Here is a 17447-nt window from a genome sequence, read left to right as displayed (position 1 = left end):
TTCTAAAACAGAGTACAGGTTAATTAGCACTCTGATGTCTGAACCATCTGCAAAAGATTAGTTAACTAATGAGCCATAATACATTGTAGCTTCTATGTGGGTACAAAATGTTAACAAAGTAAATGCATTCGAGTTTCCCTGAGCACAGTATCAGCTGTACAATTTCTGGGGCCATGTGTTAAGCATTTGTGTTATCTTTCCTAGGAAGCTTCATTGCAGTTAATTGTCTCTCTCTTCAGCTCATGGAGAGTATACAGAACAAACTGTATTTTATCCTGAGTGCATTTTGATGAAAGACTGAGAGGTCTGGGGTCCTGAATAAAGGTGGGTTTTTTAACAGGGAACATTTTGTGCTTCTTCATAGACCCCAGGGAAACTGACTTGTATTTTAGGGAATTGTACTGGCAGGCTGGCTGCTCTGAAGAAGTTGCCCTGCCAGATACCATCTCAAAACCCTTCCTTTTCCTTGAGTCCAGGCTCATATGGGTTTTCTTGGGTTTTCTCTCCTCTGTTTTTGGATAATCTGCCTTTTTTTGCCTTCTTTTTGATCACTCAGCCAACAGTGAAGACGAGCTCCTGCCAAGTAAATGGATGAGTTTTACAGCTGCATGGCTATCATATTACACAGGATCACACCTTGAACTAGCTGGTCTAAAAAGGTGTCATTTCTGCCCTCTCATCATTGCCCTTCTCAGCCATGCCTAAATTCAACTGAATTGCAACATCTGGTGGCCAAAAGATATCCAAAGCCAGATTTACCTAGGAAGCTTTTTTAGCAGCCCAAGAGACCTAACTGGTGGTCTGGAAGAATCTTTATATCTGCTACAACACGTAATATTATTTTTTGATTTTTGACCTTGTTTTCATTCATCTGTGGCAATATACTTGCATATAGCTCCCATGTAGAAGCTAGAAAAACAATGTTGAACTCTCCTTTAGCATCTCTCTAGGATCCTTTTCTAATAAGCCAAAACCAATGCAGGAAAACTGGTGTAGCTACAAAAGGGACAGCTTGCAGCAGAAATCAAAATGCAGCCCAGTTTCTAAAAAACACCTCATCTAAGGTAGGCCTGGCTCACATGCAGCAACAAACCTGGCTCCAAACTTTTGCTTTGTGGATGGAAGTCAGGGAAAATGAAACCTAAATAGGAGCCAGGCTGGCTGAGTTCTACAGATGTCTCCTGAATGTCACCTTGCTCAGGGCAACCTCTCACGTGCAGGACCCCAAGGGGAAAACAGACACTACATGATGACTGTAGGGAACTACTAAGATTAAAACAATTAAAACAACAGGAACAAAACAAACATAATGGGACAAAAAAACGACAGCAACTGTTCCAAAGAAACACCACTGGATGGAAAATCAAGCATTCCTCCTTTGCCATTCGGCCCTTAAGAAATCTGTTCTACATGCAGCCAGGATGAAAAAGAGGAAACAAAAAGAAATGTTAGGAATTTTTGGAATCATGACTGGCAGAGGGATGTTTGGAGCTGCAGAATTAAAAAGACTTGTTTGGTTTTTGTTTTTTTTTTGTTTGTTTGTTTGTTTTTATTTTATTTTTTTTTTTTTTTTTTTTAAATTTTTCTAAGAAGTATGATATTTGGCCCTTTCTCATGTCAATAGTACAATAAAGATAGAGTGTTTTGTTGTTTGTTTGTTCCCATAACATCAAAATTAGAATACAGGATTGATATTTCAGTAAATAAATAAATAGAATCAGCCCTGGATCTGAATTTCCATGTTTTCAAGAAAGAAAACAAATAATGGAGACAATGCACCAGAAAACATCTCAAAGCTAAGAGAATACATCTCTTACATCTATATTCACTTTCATTTGGAGTATCCAAAGTAATTTCAGAGCCTGAACCACACTTTAAACAACCATTGCCTTCTGGACCACCTACAATGCATTCATGAGCTTCTCTAAAGACTTCAGCAACTGCTGGTATCGGAACTGCTAAATCCAGTTTGAGCTCACTTAGTAAATGTAGTAATCCAAATCCCTTTGCCTCATCTGCTACCAGATGTTACATCTTCAATTCTTTGGGTTGGCTTTTGCCTTGGCAGCTATGTGACCCGACCAATGCATCAGCAAATACTTAGCTGGTGCCTCCTCATGGAGAGACTGTGGATTAAATGTCTCTGCACTGGGTTGTGTTAGCAGGCAAGTATAAAGTCAGATGTGACTGTGGTCAAAATGTTTTGCTCAAAGTTGTTTCAATAAATAACTAAATGAGTTGGACCACTGATCAAGTTACTCGAAGCTATGGCTTCTAATGATTTATTAGTCCCACTAAAACCTTACAATTTATATTCCTCGTGACTGCAACGTGAGAAACTTTCATGGCTGCTGCCAAAAGGACTCCAAACACCATCCCAGTTTGCAGATTATGGTACTGCTGCTCTGAGGTCAGTTTGCATGATGAACTTAGCAGGGGGACAAGTCCTGTCCAGGAGCATGGCTGTATGCAGGGTCCCAGCCCTGCTACTAACTCGTATTGGGTTTGTACTTTTTAAGGGTTCTCCTTTTCAAGGGAAGGTCTCTGAAAATATTTCACATGACAGGCAAAGGCATGTGACAGCTGCAGGTCTAGGCTCAGAAATTCAGGATTTGTGCCCTGCTGGACTCGCCACAAATGCGGTGCTTGCCAGGATCTGAATTGACTCAGTGAATCACACACCTTTTTCAGGGCTTTTTCTCAACTGGTTTCCCAACCCTCCCAAACAGCATTTCATGTTAGGAAATGCTGAAATGCTTGCTCCATGAGAACTCCCTCTGCAAGCATGGATCCAAGCCAGGGTAATACCATACTCTGCCAAGCTGTGCAGTTCACATGGCACAGGATGAGTGTCTCTTCTGGATAATGCTCTGTGAAACCAATGGTTACACCACAGCAGCCCCCCTGCCATCACCTAACACAGCAGACACGTTCGTAGCAAGTGGATTGGCCAGGATCCAGTTTTCAAATGCAGGGTTTGAATAATTAGACGTTCCCATTGCTGCTCAATGGGAAGTGGGCATTTTACCTCCCCAGACATCACACTGAGTTTTCATATCCCTTCCCCTCTGCCTCCCTCACCTCCATGACCCAAGCTTTTGTGATTAACATGGCAATGGAGATTGAACTGTGTGCATACATTGATTTGCTGGGTGAGTTACCAAAAAGCAAGCAAATGCAGGCTACTTACCTCAGTGCAGACCCCTTGGGTGTTGCAATGCCATAGCCTTTGGAGTCCAAGTTACCTCCCACCTTCATGGTGTCACAGGGCTTCCGCTGCTCGATGTATTCATTCATGGTGGACTCCAGGAGGTAGGCATACTTCCCTTTCGACTTCCTCACCCGGATCATCCCCTCTTCAGTTGTCCTCACAAAAACAGAGGGTTCAGCTGACTTCATGTATGTCCACATCTTCTCAAAGACTGCTATTTTGGATCGCTGGGGAGGACGGCAGAAACCCAACAGAAGCGTTAAGAGAGGCTTGGGTGCCAGCTGAGGTTTCCAGCTTGGGCCGAACACATACCCACATATTGGATAGTCCAGGGAAAGTAAGGAGGGTAAGGGGACATTAAGAAACCTCCTGCCATTTCTGCACCAGATCAACCATGTCACCCTAACACAATAACTGTAGGTTATTTGTATAAGGAGGGTGATTTTGATGATAAAAGCAAGGGCAACCCAATCTGGAAATCAGGACATGGTTTCTTTTGGAGCTGCTCATGGGGAGCACACAGATATTCCATATTTCTGCTTACAATCACAGAATATCACATATCCTGGAAACACTGCCAGCCTTCTGAGTGGCACAGGGGAAAATGGATTTTTTCTGTTCTAAGGAGAAGCTCAGCAGGTCTTAATAATGTAAAGGGAAGCAAGAGTTAAAAAAACCAGACCTGACCTGAGGATGAGAGTGAATGGGGTTGGAGGACTTGACCCAAGAGGCTACTCAAAAAGTTTGCATTAGAAGTTTCCTTTTTACCCTGAAAAATTCTTTAGTGGAGCCAGCTTCCAGAGTCCCATAGGCGATTTCTGTCTGCTTGGCCAAGTCCTCTGCACTCTCGATGGGAGAAACCATCCTCTCCACAGTGAGGAAGGCAGCCAGGTTAGCTGTGTAGGAGGATATGATGATCAAAGTGAAGAACCACCAGACACCACCGACTATGCGGCCGGAGAGAGACCTGGACACAGAGGGGAGAGTCAGACAGGAGGGATGTGAAGGTTCAAAAAGTGCAGCCCACTCTTGCAGGCCCATCATTTACCCGAAGTCATGTTCTCCAGACACTTCCAGGGAAGGCAAAGCTCTATTTCAGTTCTCAAAGTGCTTTTCAAGGTGTCAGTGTAATTAGAGTGAAAAAAATCATCAATAAATCGAATAATTTTGCTTTGATTTTCAATACTTTCAGAATTTTGCTTATAATAATAAGACATAGGCACAACCATGAGAAAGGTTTAGGTGGCAGGGCAATGCCCACAGCTCTGGTGAGGTCTGTGTTGTGGGATATACCCACAGGGGGAAGGAGAACCAGCACAGAGCCAGATAAGATATTCAGATCAGCTGGCATCACCAGGTCAGCTCCTCCATCACCTCAAGTTTAAAAAACAAACCTGTGTTTTTCTGTAAGACATATTGAAGCTCAGAGAGGAGCTATGGCCTTAATGAATATTTCGCCTACTGACATTCTCTGTTTTGTATTCACCAGATGGTTAGACAAGATGTTCATAATAATGCCTTAAAATCTAGGTGTTTTTCACTCACTGCAATCAAACAGCCAATTATCTGTAACCACCGGGTAGCTGTAGAGGCAAATAAGTCAGGCGGGCATAAATTTATATTAAAATCTTTTCAAATAATTTTAAAAAGTGGAAGACAATTTTAAAGTGGTGTCAGTATTCATGCATTCTGTCTAAATTATTTATATGCTCCTTTTCTGGATGCAGAGCACTGTCCCAGACAGAAGGTAGTTTACCATCTGATTATATAAAGCCAGACAGTCTGACTTGGGATGACCTTCCCTACTATTTCTTTCTTTATGGGGGGATCTTGTCTCAGCTTGCCTTTCTGCTGACCTGAGTTGCTACACAGAAATATGCTTTATGTGATGGTAACAGAGATATCCCAGTCTGTGTAAGGGCACTGGACCAGCTGTGTGTGCCATAACATGTCTGAATCTACGTCCAGCTGCTGTGTCTTCATGTGGTGTAACATGACCTGACAAACCAACCTGCACACTCCATTGCTCCATCAAGGGAAAAAGCACATGCTGCTGGTCACTGAAATTAGAGCTGGAAAGGGTTAAGCCCACACAGCCCAACAACTGCAGGACTTGTCTAGGTTACACCCTTCTGTCTGCTCTAGTCTGGTTTTAAACACTGCTGCTGAGAGAAAAACTGCTCCCACAGACAACGCGCCATTGCCCCAGTGAAACCAATCCACCCTAAAATCTCTAGGCAAAACTCTTTGAGCTTTCTTCCCAGAAGAAAGGAGGTACATGGCTGAGTGCCCACACCCACAGCACATGGGACAGAGCAGAAAGTAACCATTTTCAGATGTGAAAATAAGACCTATCCCATCACGCGTCCTGTCAGCACCTCCCTCCTGGAGATTGGTCACAGCAGCTTTCACCCACTTCAGAAAGACAAGCAGTGTTTTACAGATGGGACTGAAAGGACTTCTGTGTTCAGAGATGGCCTGGGCTTTCCTCTGTACAGGAGCCTCATTTTGGAGCAGTCTCTGCCCTCCCCTCTGGTTTTTTCTTTCATGGGCTTTTCTGAAACTGGGCTGCAATGTTCATCTCACCACAAACCCAAAGCTCAGTGAATGATTTTGAAGGATCCACCTTTAAGGTCTTTCAGGAAAGTCCAGAGGGCTCATCTCCAAGGTGATACTATAGAGAGCTCACAAAATCTTTTCTTAATTATCCACATTTTAAAAAGCAAGGAAGATATCAGCAACTCCCAGGCATGGTTTCCAACCATAAGCTGTATGCTGGTTATCCCAACCTGAAGTGTCTCACAAAACCCCTCTCCTTCATTGCCAGCTGCAGTACCATGGATGAGCAGACAGTTGTTCATTCCAGATTACTTCCTTTTTATGCCTCCCCATCACTGCCAGCCAGAGAGGGTTATGAGATATTTGTTGTAGAAGTAGAGGATGCTGTAGAAAAGGCAGTCAGGTGGGCACTGTTCTTTTACCCTATCTCAAGCAACGTGTGCAGATGCATAGGGACCTCCAGGGAGGATTCACCCCATCTATCTCAGTTGAGAGGAGGTTTCTCTGCAGTCCCTTCTCTGTACTGAATTTTGAGGGAACTAAGATGCCTGTATTGGACTAAGCAGCTATTTTTTAAGTAGCTAAAGTGAGATAATATTAACGTGACCACCGTGCTTCCCATCTGCAGAGAGTGCTCAGCCTGCAGGACTGTCAGCACAAATGCCTTTACCTTTTGTTTCATATTGGGAGAGGAACTGGGGAGGGAGACAGCTATGAAGTCAGCTCACATGTCTTCAAAATCACGAAAAGAAGAAAAAAATACCTGTCTTTAATTAGTCTGAACGATGTGAGCTCAGGGAAGGAAGTGTTCAGAAGAGGCACAGAGACATTAAACAAAAGTAACCGGATAATGTCAAATACAACAATCTCTGCTGATGAAGGCCACTTTGAGCTGGCAAAATCCATTTGCGTGGCAAATACACTCATCTCCAGCTGCAAATTATACAGCTTTTCCTTCCTGACATAGCTGGGATATTTCTGTGGCTGGTTTCAATCCCTTCAGTGGCAGTCATCCGGATTCCATCCTCCAGACCTTCAACATCCTGGTGATCCTCATTACTGGCTTATCCTAAGGGGGCTGCCTTCAGTCAGCTGCAGGTGCCTTGTGCTTCCCAGCTCCACACTTGGCACTGACAGCATGAAAAAGTGACTATGGGTAACGAGGAGAGCAGTGAAAAGAGGAAAAGGGGGTTTTACTTTCTTTCCCATGGGAGCCATATGGGACAGGATGCAGGGCTGTATCAGCCACCAGTTTCATCTGGGCTGTTTCTGCTGGTGCTCGTCACTTCTTATCACATGGGATGCTCTTTCTCATAAGCAGTGGAGGAAAGAAGAGTAGAGAAAGAGCTTGCTATGACTGTGAGCATGGTTAGGGCTTCAAATGTGTGATGATCTGTTGCAGACATTGCCAACGGGCAGTGTTTGCTCTCATTGCTAGACTGCCATGGAGCTAAAAGCTGTGAATCTAAACAACTACAAGCACAGCAGAGCAAACACTCAGCATACAGGATCTGTCATCCTTTGGCTCCATGGCTCTGCAGCATCTAAGTCAAGGGAGTGCTGGTCAAAATTTCTTTGAGGCTCATGCAATACAATAAAAAATACAGTAACAGTCATGATGAAACACCACATAAGCAGGTGTGATCCCATGGGACATTCTTACAGCTCAGTAGCAGTGAACAGAGGTTGAACAGGACAAGCTGGATTTCTCTGGATAAACACATTGCCTATTTAGATTTTGTGCCAATGCCCATTACTGCTTACCAGAAGCACTTGGTTGGAAAGACAATATCCATTATGATCTTGTTCTTTTACTTCTGTAGACCAAGTGGGAGAGTAGCAGTGCTACCATCACGGGACACATTTGCAAAAGTGACTTCGTAATTTAGGAGATAATGTCCTATTTCTAGAAGTGACTTCAATACTTGGGAGCTAAAAGCCTTGTTGAAAGCCAGTGGGACTAGGGTATGTTTATGCTCTAGTAAAAGCAGTCACGAAGGAGTAGATAAACCTTGTACTTTTAAGTCATTTTAAAGTTTTAAAAATCTCATTCCACAGTAGGTAAAAGAAATCGACCTTCCACTTGACTAACAAATGTTCTGCAAGTCAAGCCCTAACATGTTCATTTCTATTTTCTAATGGGCAACATGGGGTTTAAATTTTCTTGCATTGAGAACTTATATGTCCCCATACCTCTCCAAGCACAAGTGAGTTGGTGACTCAGTCATCTGCAGAGCTAAGATGATATGGACCAGACTCTTTAGTACACTAAAGATATGCTAAGGTTCAGATGTTTAGATTTGTCTACTTGACCTCTGGACCTCTTCACCTCCATTCTCATAGTAATACTTCCAAACAGCAGTATCTAAAAAAAAAAAAAAGCCCCAGATTAAATAACACTGGATAACAGTGCAAGAGGCTTTGATGAATGGCTAATTCTGGGATGTGGAAAGGGGTGAAATAGCAAGATAGACCAGATTGTAGGTTTTCAAACCCCATTATTATTTTTGTACTTCCACTCTCCTTTTTTCTCACAATCCAAATTAAGATCTCTTAGTTTCTTCTTATTATTGACCTGCCTGTGCTGGCTAAAATCATCTGCCCCATTCTCTCCCTCACCTGGGGTCCTGCCTGCCCCCTGAAAGAGTAGCAAGAATGGGGTGATCCTTTCCAATATTTTCCTTGTGAGTAAAAAGTAAATACACATTATCCACAGTGCACGATCTACTTAAAATTACAGCTGGCTGAGAACCAGAATTTGGGCACCATGGAAAATTCTCAAATTGCAAATGAATTCTTAATATTCTCAATTGGAATAAAAAGATAATGGCTGTAAATGTCCTCTAAAAGCAGCATTCTGAAAATGATTGGTTTGGACCCATCCAGCTTTGCAGTTTTCTATTACTTAATATTTCATTTCTGAAAAGCTAAAAGATATAATTATATCATGGTAAACAATTCTGTTTCAGCTTTCTCATTACAAATAATCTTCTTCGAGCTTTTATCATACATTAAACCCTTACCTACCACATGTATAATTTAAAAGATAATTTTGGAATTTGTTATTTTATATCTATCTAATGGAAAAACTGAACATGATCAAGTTGAAATTAATAATTTTGATTTTTTTTCACATAGATGAGTTTCTTTTTTACCTTTTCTTGCAAAATCAATTGTGTTTTGCCAATAGAAAACAGAAAATAATTGTAAGTTCTTTCTGTTTCCATGAAGTTATTTTTGTGTGTGTTCCAGCCTTAGCATTGATGGATTCTTCACAGAAAAAAAGGAAGTCATGAAGTTATAATCTCTGATTTCTTAGAACAAAACACAGTCCCTGATCAGTCAATTTGCTCTTTGATCTTATCACTTATAGAAGGTATGAAAAGTCGACAGGAGTTTGCCTCTGCTCTGCCATGTTATTAGAAGAGCATCAGACATTTTTGGGAAAAGCATAAACAAGATCATCAGAACATATAAAAATTAAACCTCACTGGAAAACTCTTCAAGCAGCATCTCAGTTTTCTCCCACTTCTCCCTTCTCTCTCTCCAAATCCATTTCTTAGGGAGAATTACACTTAAACTGACAGTGTTTTAATTAGAAGTGTAAATCTGGGATTCTAAAGCCATAGCTGCTTTGGGAGGATTTCCCAGATTTGCTGTTAAATTAAATTCTAATAAAGGATCACTTACTCAACTGACATATCTATCACTGAACGAATTTATGCAAGAAAAAAAAAAGGAAAGAAAAGCTCTTATGTGCTTGTTCTACTGACTGTGGGTCAAATTAACTTTTGGTCTTCTACCTACACAGGTCCTCTGATCTCCAGAGCTGCTCTGCAAATTTAATACTGACTCTAGATAATTTCATGGGTCTATCTGAAGACTGAGTTTGTAGTGGATTAGTTACAACCATTTTGCTTCTGTTGACCTCTTATTTTAAACAAATTTTCAACGTTAAACTCAAGTCAACTCAAATGAGCTTTGCTTTTCCTTTGTGTCACAGACCATCTGGCAGGATTGGTCTCACCTTTTTTCTCCAACCCTTACGTGAACCCCAGATTTGCTTCAAAAGCCTGCAAACAGTCACAGATAGAGAAACAACCTTAGTGTGTGGATGTGGAGCTGGGAACAGCTTTGGGTGCACCCACTGTCAAGGCTCTTATCCTTTTACTCTCTGCTATGTCACTGATAATTTCGAATGAGTTTGTCATGAATCTGGTATCATTATAATGCATGTTTCTCTGCCCATGATGTACTATTAGATTACTTGCAATCATTAGTTTGCATTTACTTATTATCAAATCCTGCTCCCAGGTACAGGAGCCTGGAGTCCTGCCTGTGGTGCTGGGCTTTGACATGGAGTGGTAAGAGAGCTCCTACAGATACAGAAATAGCAATGTTTTCTACTGACATTCTCACGGACCTCTCCCAGTGGTAAAAATTCCTTCTTCAGCTCCACACACAACTTTTTTTTTCTTTTTTAAAGTCTCTTCTGCTTTTATTTTTCTAATTATTGTTTCAAATAAAAGAAGGAAAAAAATCTGAGGACTTCTTATCTTTTGTGTATGAGCTGGAGATCTGCTCTTTCTCACCTTTTCAGGCAAACCATTCCAGCCCATCTGAACCCCAAAGCCAAGAAGCTGGTGGAAGAAAGCAACATGGATTTCAGAATCCCAGCAGGAATCCTGTCACACAGGGAGCCTTGGGATCACTTGCTGTGTAAATATTGCAACAACTGAACATGTTGTCTGCAAATATGCAGAACCTCCCAGATTCAACAGGGCAATGCATATCTGAGAGGCTTTACTTATAAGTAGCAATTTATCTGTTTTTTTCTGCCTAATCTAATGGCCTTGGGCAGCAGATTATGGTCACTCTCCTACTGTTTTATTTCTTCTTTTTAAGAATATATTGGCGCTTTTTCTCCAATTTCCCTTTAATGGGCAAAACTTCTTCCTAAAATGAGTTTTACTGCTTGGTCAGAAATGCATCATGCCACTTATGGTTCTCCAGGCATTGGAGCTTGAGCTGCTGTAGTGCTAAGTATAAGCATGACTACATGGAGCAGGTACAAGCTATTTTCAAGAGTTTCACTTAGCATTTTGACTGGAAGAACAGACAGAAAGAAATTCACTGCCTCTCCTTAAGCAGAGGCACATCATGCCTCCCCATATTGCAAACTGTGGTACTTCAAAGGATGTCTTTAGACAGAGTTTTTTGATGAGAAACCCATGGACACCTTGGGCTGCTCAGGAGCACTGGTGAAAAGCAAAGTCATCCTTCTTCTGCAGTCTTGCCAGCTTTGGCTACAAGGAAAAAAAGTGTCTCTACATGTCTTTGAGCAAAAAATTGACTGTAAAAAAAGGGTATTCACATATTTTTCTTACTTTGGATATATTTGTTGACTTTGCTGAGAAAAACTGACAAGGTGACAAGCATAAAATTTTGTCAGAAGCACAAACTGGAGAGGCCCAGGAGATTCATTACTCAGGAACTTCCTCATCCTTAGGTGGCCCAGAGTTAACAGGAGTCATCCTTCTTTTCCAACAATAGCCCATTGTACTTATGTCCTTTTCTGTGTTGCTAGATTTCTCCCTCAGTCTCTTCTTCAAAGCCTGCTTGATGAAGAAGCTGTCTTTTTCCCCAAAGCTCTAGTACATTTTGGATTTTAAACTACCAGTTCTTTTTTTTCCCCAAGATCTTTGGGGCAATGTTACAATAACCTAGTTCATATTCTAGGATGCCTTACCTTGGTTCTTTTTCCTCTTTTGTTTTTTTGGTTTTTTTTTTTTGGTTTTTTTTTTTTGGTTTTTTTTTTTTTTGTTTTGTTTTTTTTTTGGTTTTTTTTTTTTTTTTTTTTTTTTTTTTTTTTTTTTTTTTTGGCTGTCTTTTGTTGGGTTTGCCAATCTGCTGAGATCACACATTTTCTGGGTGGAGAGTATTTTCTGCACTTGGAGATTTTAACCAAGTAATATTCCCAATTATTTTCTTCCTTTTCTGTCTCATTTCTAATTTAGAATGTGATCCCTTACCAAGACTGTACAAGTTATAGTTTCTCTATTTTCACTTTTGAGCCTCTCTTTTTTCTACCCAGGCATACTTACCCCCTGTAGTGAGAAATGGCTCTGCTCTTTCTCCCCAGCCTGTGTTGTTTAGAAGATTTTTATGTGCACAGGAGTGCCTGCCTTTTAACATTAAAACTCCCAGACTGTGAAGGGGAAAAATGTTCAGTATTTTTGCTGCCCCTATTTCACCTGCTAAGACACATTAGATGATTTTTTTTTTATTTTTTTTTCAATTCTGAAGGCTTTGGAAATGCTGCTGAGATGAAAAGCTACGCCCTCCCTCTATTTGCCTCTCTGCAGCCTGGTATCTCATGTCTTATTGAGAGCTTCAAAAAATGAGAGGAAAAATTCTTTCTAGAGCATCCTGTATGCTTGACTTCTGCAGCTGGGCCTTTGTGGACTTCTCTTAATGTCTAACACCTATCCAGGTACTTATTTTCACTGCTTTTGCCTTTAACCATCCCTATAAGGACTCATTTTGTCCCCTCTTCCTTTCTACTCCTCCGTTCACACATTTGCTATCCTCATCAGACTATATTGGGAAAATTCATTAGTGTATAAAACATGCTTTGAAGTTGTCCAAATAATGGTGATGTAACACTTTTGCACTTCTATAGGCTCTTTTATCTGAAGATCAAAGTAGTAAGTTATGGTTATCATGTTTGGATTATTGCTGCTTAGCCTTTGGATCTAAGGGTAAGCAGCAACTCTTCTGGGTAGGCATTAATCAGAATTACAGGATTTTTTTTTAAATAGATTGAATGCCATAAAGTATGCTGCTGCTGAAAGAAGGGGCTGCCTACAGAAGCTCTGTGCCCTTTCTTACCATTTGATGATATGAAACAGGAATAATCTGTCTGTCCCTTGGCTGCTTTGATCCAAGTGAAAGAGTAAAGACGACACCATCATGGAGAACTTCAGAGGTGACTCCATGCTACGAGTCTTTCAACTCTGGGTCCTGCCCAAGCACAGCAAATCTCTTGCCCTTTTTTCTAACCATTTTGCTTTTCTCAGTCACTCAGTTTCATGAAGCCTTTCACAATGAACAAACAGTGGCCACCTCTTTCCTATTTCATTTAGGTTTTCATCGTCCTCACCTGCCCATCACTTTGGGGTGTTAGAATGGACATTGCTCACTGTGCACATTCCTGAACTTCTCACAAGAAAGGGGTATGGTCATCCCCCAGCTACCATGACAAGTAATTGGAATGAAATCTGGGACAAAAGCAGGATAGGTACAATAAATACCAAACTCTGGTGAAATAGGACGTACTCTGTGCCTCCCAGAGGAAAGTCATGAGGTTTGGCCAGCAAAGAGCAGCTGTGGATGCTTTGTGAATCGTGAGCCAGAACAACTTTAATTGAGAAGTTGAATGCCCACTTGACTCTGTATCTAGACAGTGTGCACACCATATCTAAATGATGATAGAAGTGGAACACAATATATGAAGGAGTTTCTGAAGCAGATATGCCCTGTGAAAACATGTTCAGGGCTTCCCATCTTAACCACAAGATTTTTTCTGGAGTACCAGCATTAAAGCAGTGTGTGACAAGTGGCCTTGCAGAGGACACCACTTGAGGGAGATGGAGGTAATTAATCTCCTTACAACTCCTGTTCTTTGACAAAAACACCATCCTAGCTATAAGAGAGATAAACCCATGAACAGTCCTGACTGCAGCTCAGAGAATGTCAGACTCCAGCTGAGCTGGCTGCTCAGGGATAACAGGTTATCAAGAGGGACAAAAATGAAAAGAGAAAGTGTGGGTTTTTACTGACTGAAAATTGGCAAGTCAGAGTACAATGTAACAAGGAGTTCCTGAAGCCTCAGAGAACTTCCCTGTTGGACTCATGGAGAAAGCTGCAAATCTCAGAGGTAACCCTAAAAAATCTTAGTGCTCTTCACAATCTCGAGTCAGTGCACAGCACCAGAAACACCAGGAGCACCTGCCATTTCCATGTTACAGTCCTAATAAAACTTCCCAATAGCTTAAAAGCCTCTTACCCTCCCACTACTTTAAACTTCATTCTTAATCAAAAATATGAGAAACATTTATTTAGTTCTGAAAAAAAAGTGATTGCAAATATATTTTTAGCCTAATAAATCTGCTTTTGGAACAAGCATTTGCCTCCTTATTTTAAATATAGCTGATGGGATGATGAGTAAATCTGTCACTCAATGGGGGAGACTTTCAACAAATTTCTTGCTGTCCCCCATCAACCTCAATGATAAAGGCCTCAAGTTAGACCCGTGGAAGAGTGACTAGATTCATTCATCACCACTGCAGCATTTAGAAATTTTCAGGTGCCAGAGTGTGGAAATCCAAAAAAGACTGATCTTTTCCTTTACAGATGAAGTCGCATTTTCTCAGCAATGTTCTCTCATTTCCTAGTTATTCTCTCCTTCTGAGTCCTCTGTATCCTTCATCATTTTTTCCAGAAGAAAAAGAGGATAGCAAGGATGACTGTTTTAAAAAAAAATTCCATTTTCCCCTGACTGCCACATTTTTGTTGCCATGGAAGTGTGCAAGCTCCAAAGGGAACTGTTCAGTTAGATATTGTGCAATTTGTCAAGCTGCTCCTCTGGTGAGTCACTTTCCCTGGTATGTGCATTTCAGAAATAAGTGTGGTCATCAGTTCCTGGTGATTTGCAAGTACTGCTGTTACCCTGTGACCTGAATTTCCTCTCCCTAGACATAATTAACTCTGCCAAGTAGAGATAATAACAAAACCATTTGGTACACTTTAAAAAGAAAGAAGACTTTTCCAGAAATTGGACTCCTAATTTTTAACTTTCATTCTTAAAAGACCAACCTCAGCTCACCAGTTCAAGCAAATTGCCAAACCCAAAAGGTCCTGGTCTTTCTAGATTAGCCCCCAATTGTAGCAGGAGTAGCAGGGGTGCTGAACCAACCTTGCTCCCAGCCTGGTTTCCCTGCCTTGTTCCCCAGGGCAGACCCAGTATGGGCTGCAGGTTTCATGTGCTCCCCAAGGAAACCACACACTGCTGCTTCTTTTATTACAAAAATACACCCTGTGTCTTCAGGCTGCAAAATGAATCCAGCTGGTGGCCACAACCTGGTCTGCAGGAGCAAGCACAGTGAGCAAGCCCCGGAGAGTATTTAGCAAGCAAGTTCTGTTCCATCATTCCCAGACCTTCCCGTGCAAACAGTGTGAGGACAAAATAGAAAAGCACATATCTTTCCTCTTTGCTTGTGGGATTCCTGCTTTGGGAGAGCTTGCATAGCTCTCCAGTGACTGTCCAGGACAAGTTAAGGTATGAGGTTATAATGGGTACTGCAAGAACAGCATCATAATTGTCCATCAGGCCAAAAAGACAGGCAGATGCTTGGAGTGCCAGAGAAGACGCCTACTGAAATCAAGAAAAGCTGCCAAATAAACACAAATGCTCAGCCTCCATTTCAGGAAGGAATTAAAATCCTTTTCATTGCTAAATGCAGCTGGTTCTAATTTCCCTAATTCTAAATTTTTAGCAAAATAAGTAAGTACACTGCAAATATAAGTTAACAAAGGACAGTACAGAAATAATTCCCTTGAACCAACCAGATAAAATCTTTCAGTGCTAGGAACATCTTGATGAAATTTAAAAGTGCTGCTGTTTTTCAGATTCCCTAGAGGCTAGTTTAGGAATAAACCCTCTACAACTTGTGCAGCAATTTTGCTATTATTTCCACAAGTTCTATGGCTGAAGTCTCCTGTGACTTCTTTCAATTGATTTAAAAAGCAATGTAAATAAAAGGAAACACAGCAGAAGAAAAATTTCAGCATTAATTACAGGTACATAATAAATAGCATACTTACTCTTCCACAGACAAATCACTATGCTTGAGTACAACAGGAAGCCTGCAAAGGCTGTGGTGAAACACAAGCCCAGCTACAACCTCTATATATCAGCCAGAGTGCACTGTTTCCTTGTCATTAAAAACAAATAACAATGTCCACAAGATGCCTATAAATAATAGATCACAGCTATTGACTGGGTAGCAGCCAGCATTTATATCTCTCCTTCCCACCTCAGAGTACATTCGTTCATCATCTCTGTTGCAAACCTCCCCAGCAGCACATTCCCCTTGGCCAGGGGCTCACTGCTGGACTCAGGTTGCTGCAGCCTCCACTGGATTCAGGGCTGAGCTCTGCAAGCAAGCAAAGTCTCATTTAGCTCTGTCCCAAGACAGCTGATGGATGGATCTCATCTTCACTGGTCTCCTCTACAGTCTTTATGCAAGACTGGTCTGGCCCAGTCACTTTGCAGCTGCTGGTGCTTTATGGATGTTGCACAGATCAGCACAGGACCTCTTCCTGCTCACACATCCCTGATGATGCTCTCAAAACATCTTCTCCCTCTCAAGTCTTGCTTTCTCCCAGACATCGGCTTCATCCAACACTTCACTTACAGCTCAGGCTGACCAGGTTATCTCCAACTCTGTTCTCAGTCATGAAGATTATAATGAGAAATTTCAAGCTGTGTTGTCCAGCTATGGTGTCATGATTTCTTATTATGCTGTGCTATGACTACACATTTTCCTCCTACTTATGGTATGTTTTGATCTGAATCCAAAATACACATTTTGTTTCCACAGCACAGTATGCAGACAGCCCTTGTGAAGCTGGGTTTATTTTTGATGTCTGTTTAATTTTCCCCTCACAGGGCACACTGAAGGGCTGCATTTCCTGGGTGATAATGTGTGGTATTTATCTTCCTGCCAAACTTCAAGGGGGACAAGACTCCTGTAGTCACTCAGCTGAGGGAAACTGTGTGTACTCTATCTCATGGTACATTCTATCTCACGTTATCTTCACAGGAAGAATAAATGACTTTCTGGAAGATACATTTCAGCCAAATATATTTATTTTTAGTCAAACATAAGTTCTATGAATCACAGGAAGAGTAACTGGATTAAATCTAATAGTTTCCAATGTACAAGAAGTCTCTTCTGGGCTCAAACCATATGAAGCAAAAAGTTTGAGATAACAAAAAATGGAAGATAAAACTAGGAAGCTGATAGCAAAAGTATACTTTTTTCTCCCTGCCTTCTTATCTTTTTCACAAAAATAAAATAACTTATTTTGTGGAAAATGATGGTATAGATGAAAAATTTAGATAACTTGTTTTGCTGCAGAAGAGGCTGGGAAGCCCAGAGGTACTCTCAGTCTCATCCTCCAAAGGCCTCAGGTCCATCCTGAATGAGGAATGGCAGAACCTTCTGAATGTTAGTGAGGTTCCACTCTCCACAGGTGCTACACACTGGGTTTATTTTAAGCTCTAAAGACAGTTTATCAAATTACATTTCTAAAAAATGGTAAAATGCAAGTCATATTTACTTCACATTTCTCTTACTGAAGGCTCTCGCTGTTGGCTGTAGGATATTTATTACCTGTGATGCCTGCTCCAAGAATCTCCTTTCTGGGTCTGTATTTCACATTTAATGGGTGCTTCTGCAATTTCATCACTGTTTTCTGGAGTTAAGGTGGCGCTTTGCAAATCCTAATGGTTTATGGCCCATTTCAGACTTCACTGGTTTCTGCCAGTTACTATGTACATGAAATGACTCAACTCCAGAATGCTGCTTTTCCCCCCTCTGGCTCTGCATCA

At 41.2% G+C, this 17447-nt stretch overlaps 1 protein-coding gene across 2 annotated transcripts in view; it reads right to left on the bottom strand.

Annotated features, from left to right (window-relative positions):
• The window catches only part of GRIA1 (glutamate ionotropic receptor AMPA type subunit 1), a 117093-nt gene that overhangs the window by 15384 nt on the left and 84262 nt on the right, over positions 1-17447 (bottom strand). For both annotated transcript variants that reach the window (XM_071758773.1, XM_071758772.1), the window contains exons 12-13: positions 3980-4178; positions 3191-3438 (exon numbers count right to left, since the gene is read on the bottom strand). In XM_071758773.1, the coding sequence (XP_071614874.1) occupies positions 3191-3438; positions 3980-4178 (447 nt within the window). The remainder of the gene's footprint in view (positions 1-3190; positions 3439-3979; positions 4179-17447) is intronic.

This window comes from Heliangelus exortis, chromosome 15 (assembly GCF_036169615.1).
Source record: "Heliangelus exortis chromosome 15, bHelExo1.hap1, whole genome shotgun sequence".
NCBI classification, from domain to species: Eukaryota; Metazoa; Chordata; class Aves; order Apodiformes; family Trochilidae; genus Heliangelus; species Heliangelus exortis.
The sequence above is the reverse complement of the archived record's forward strand: the minus strand, read 5'-3'. Positions and strand labels throughout refer to the sequence as shown.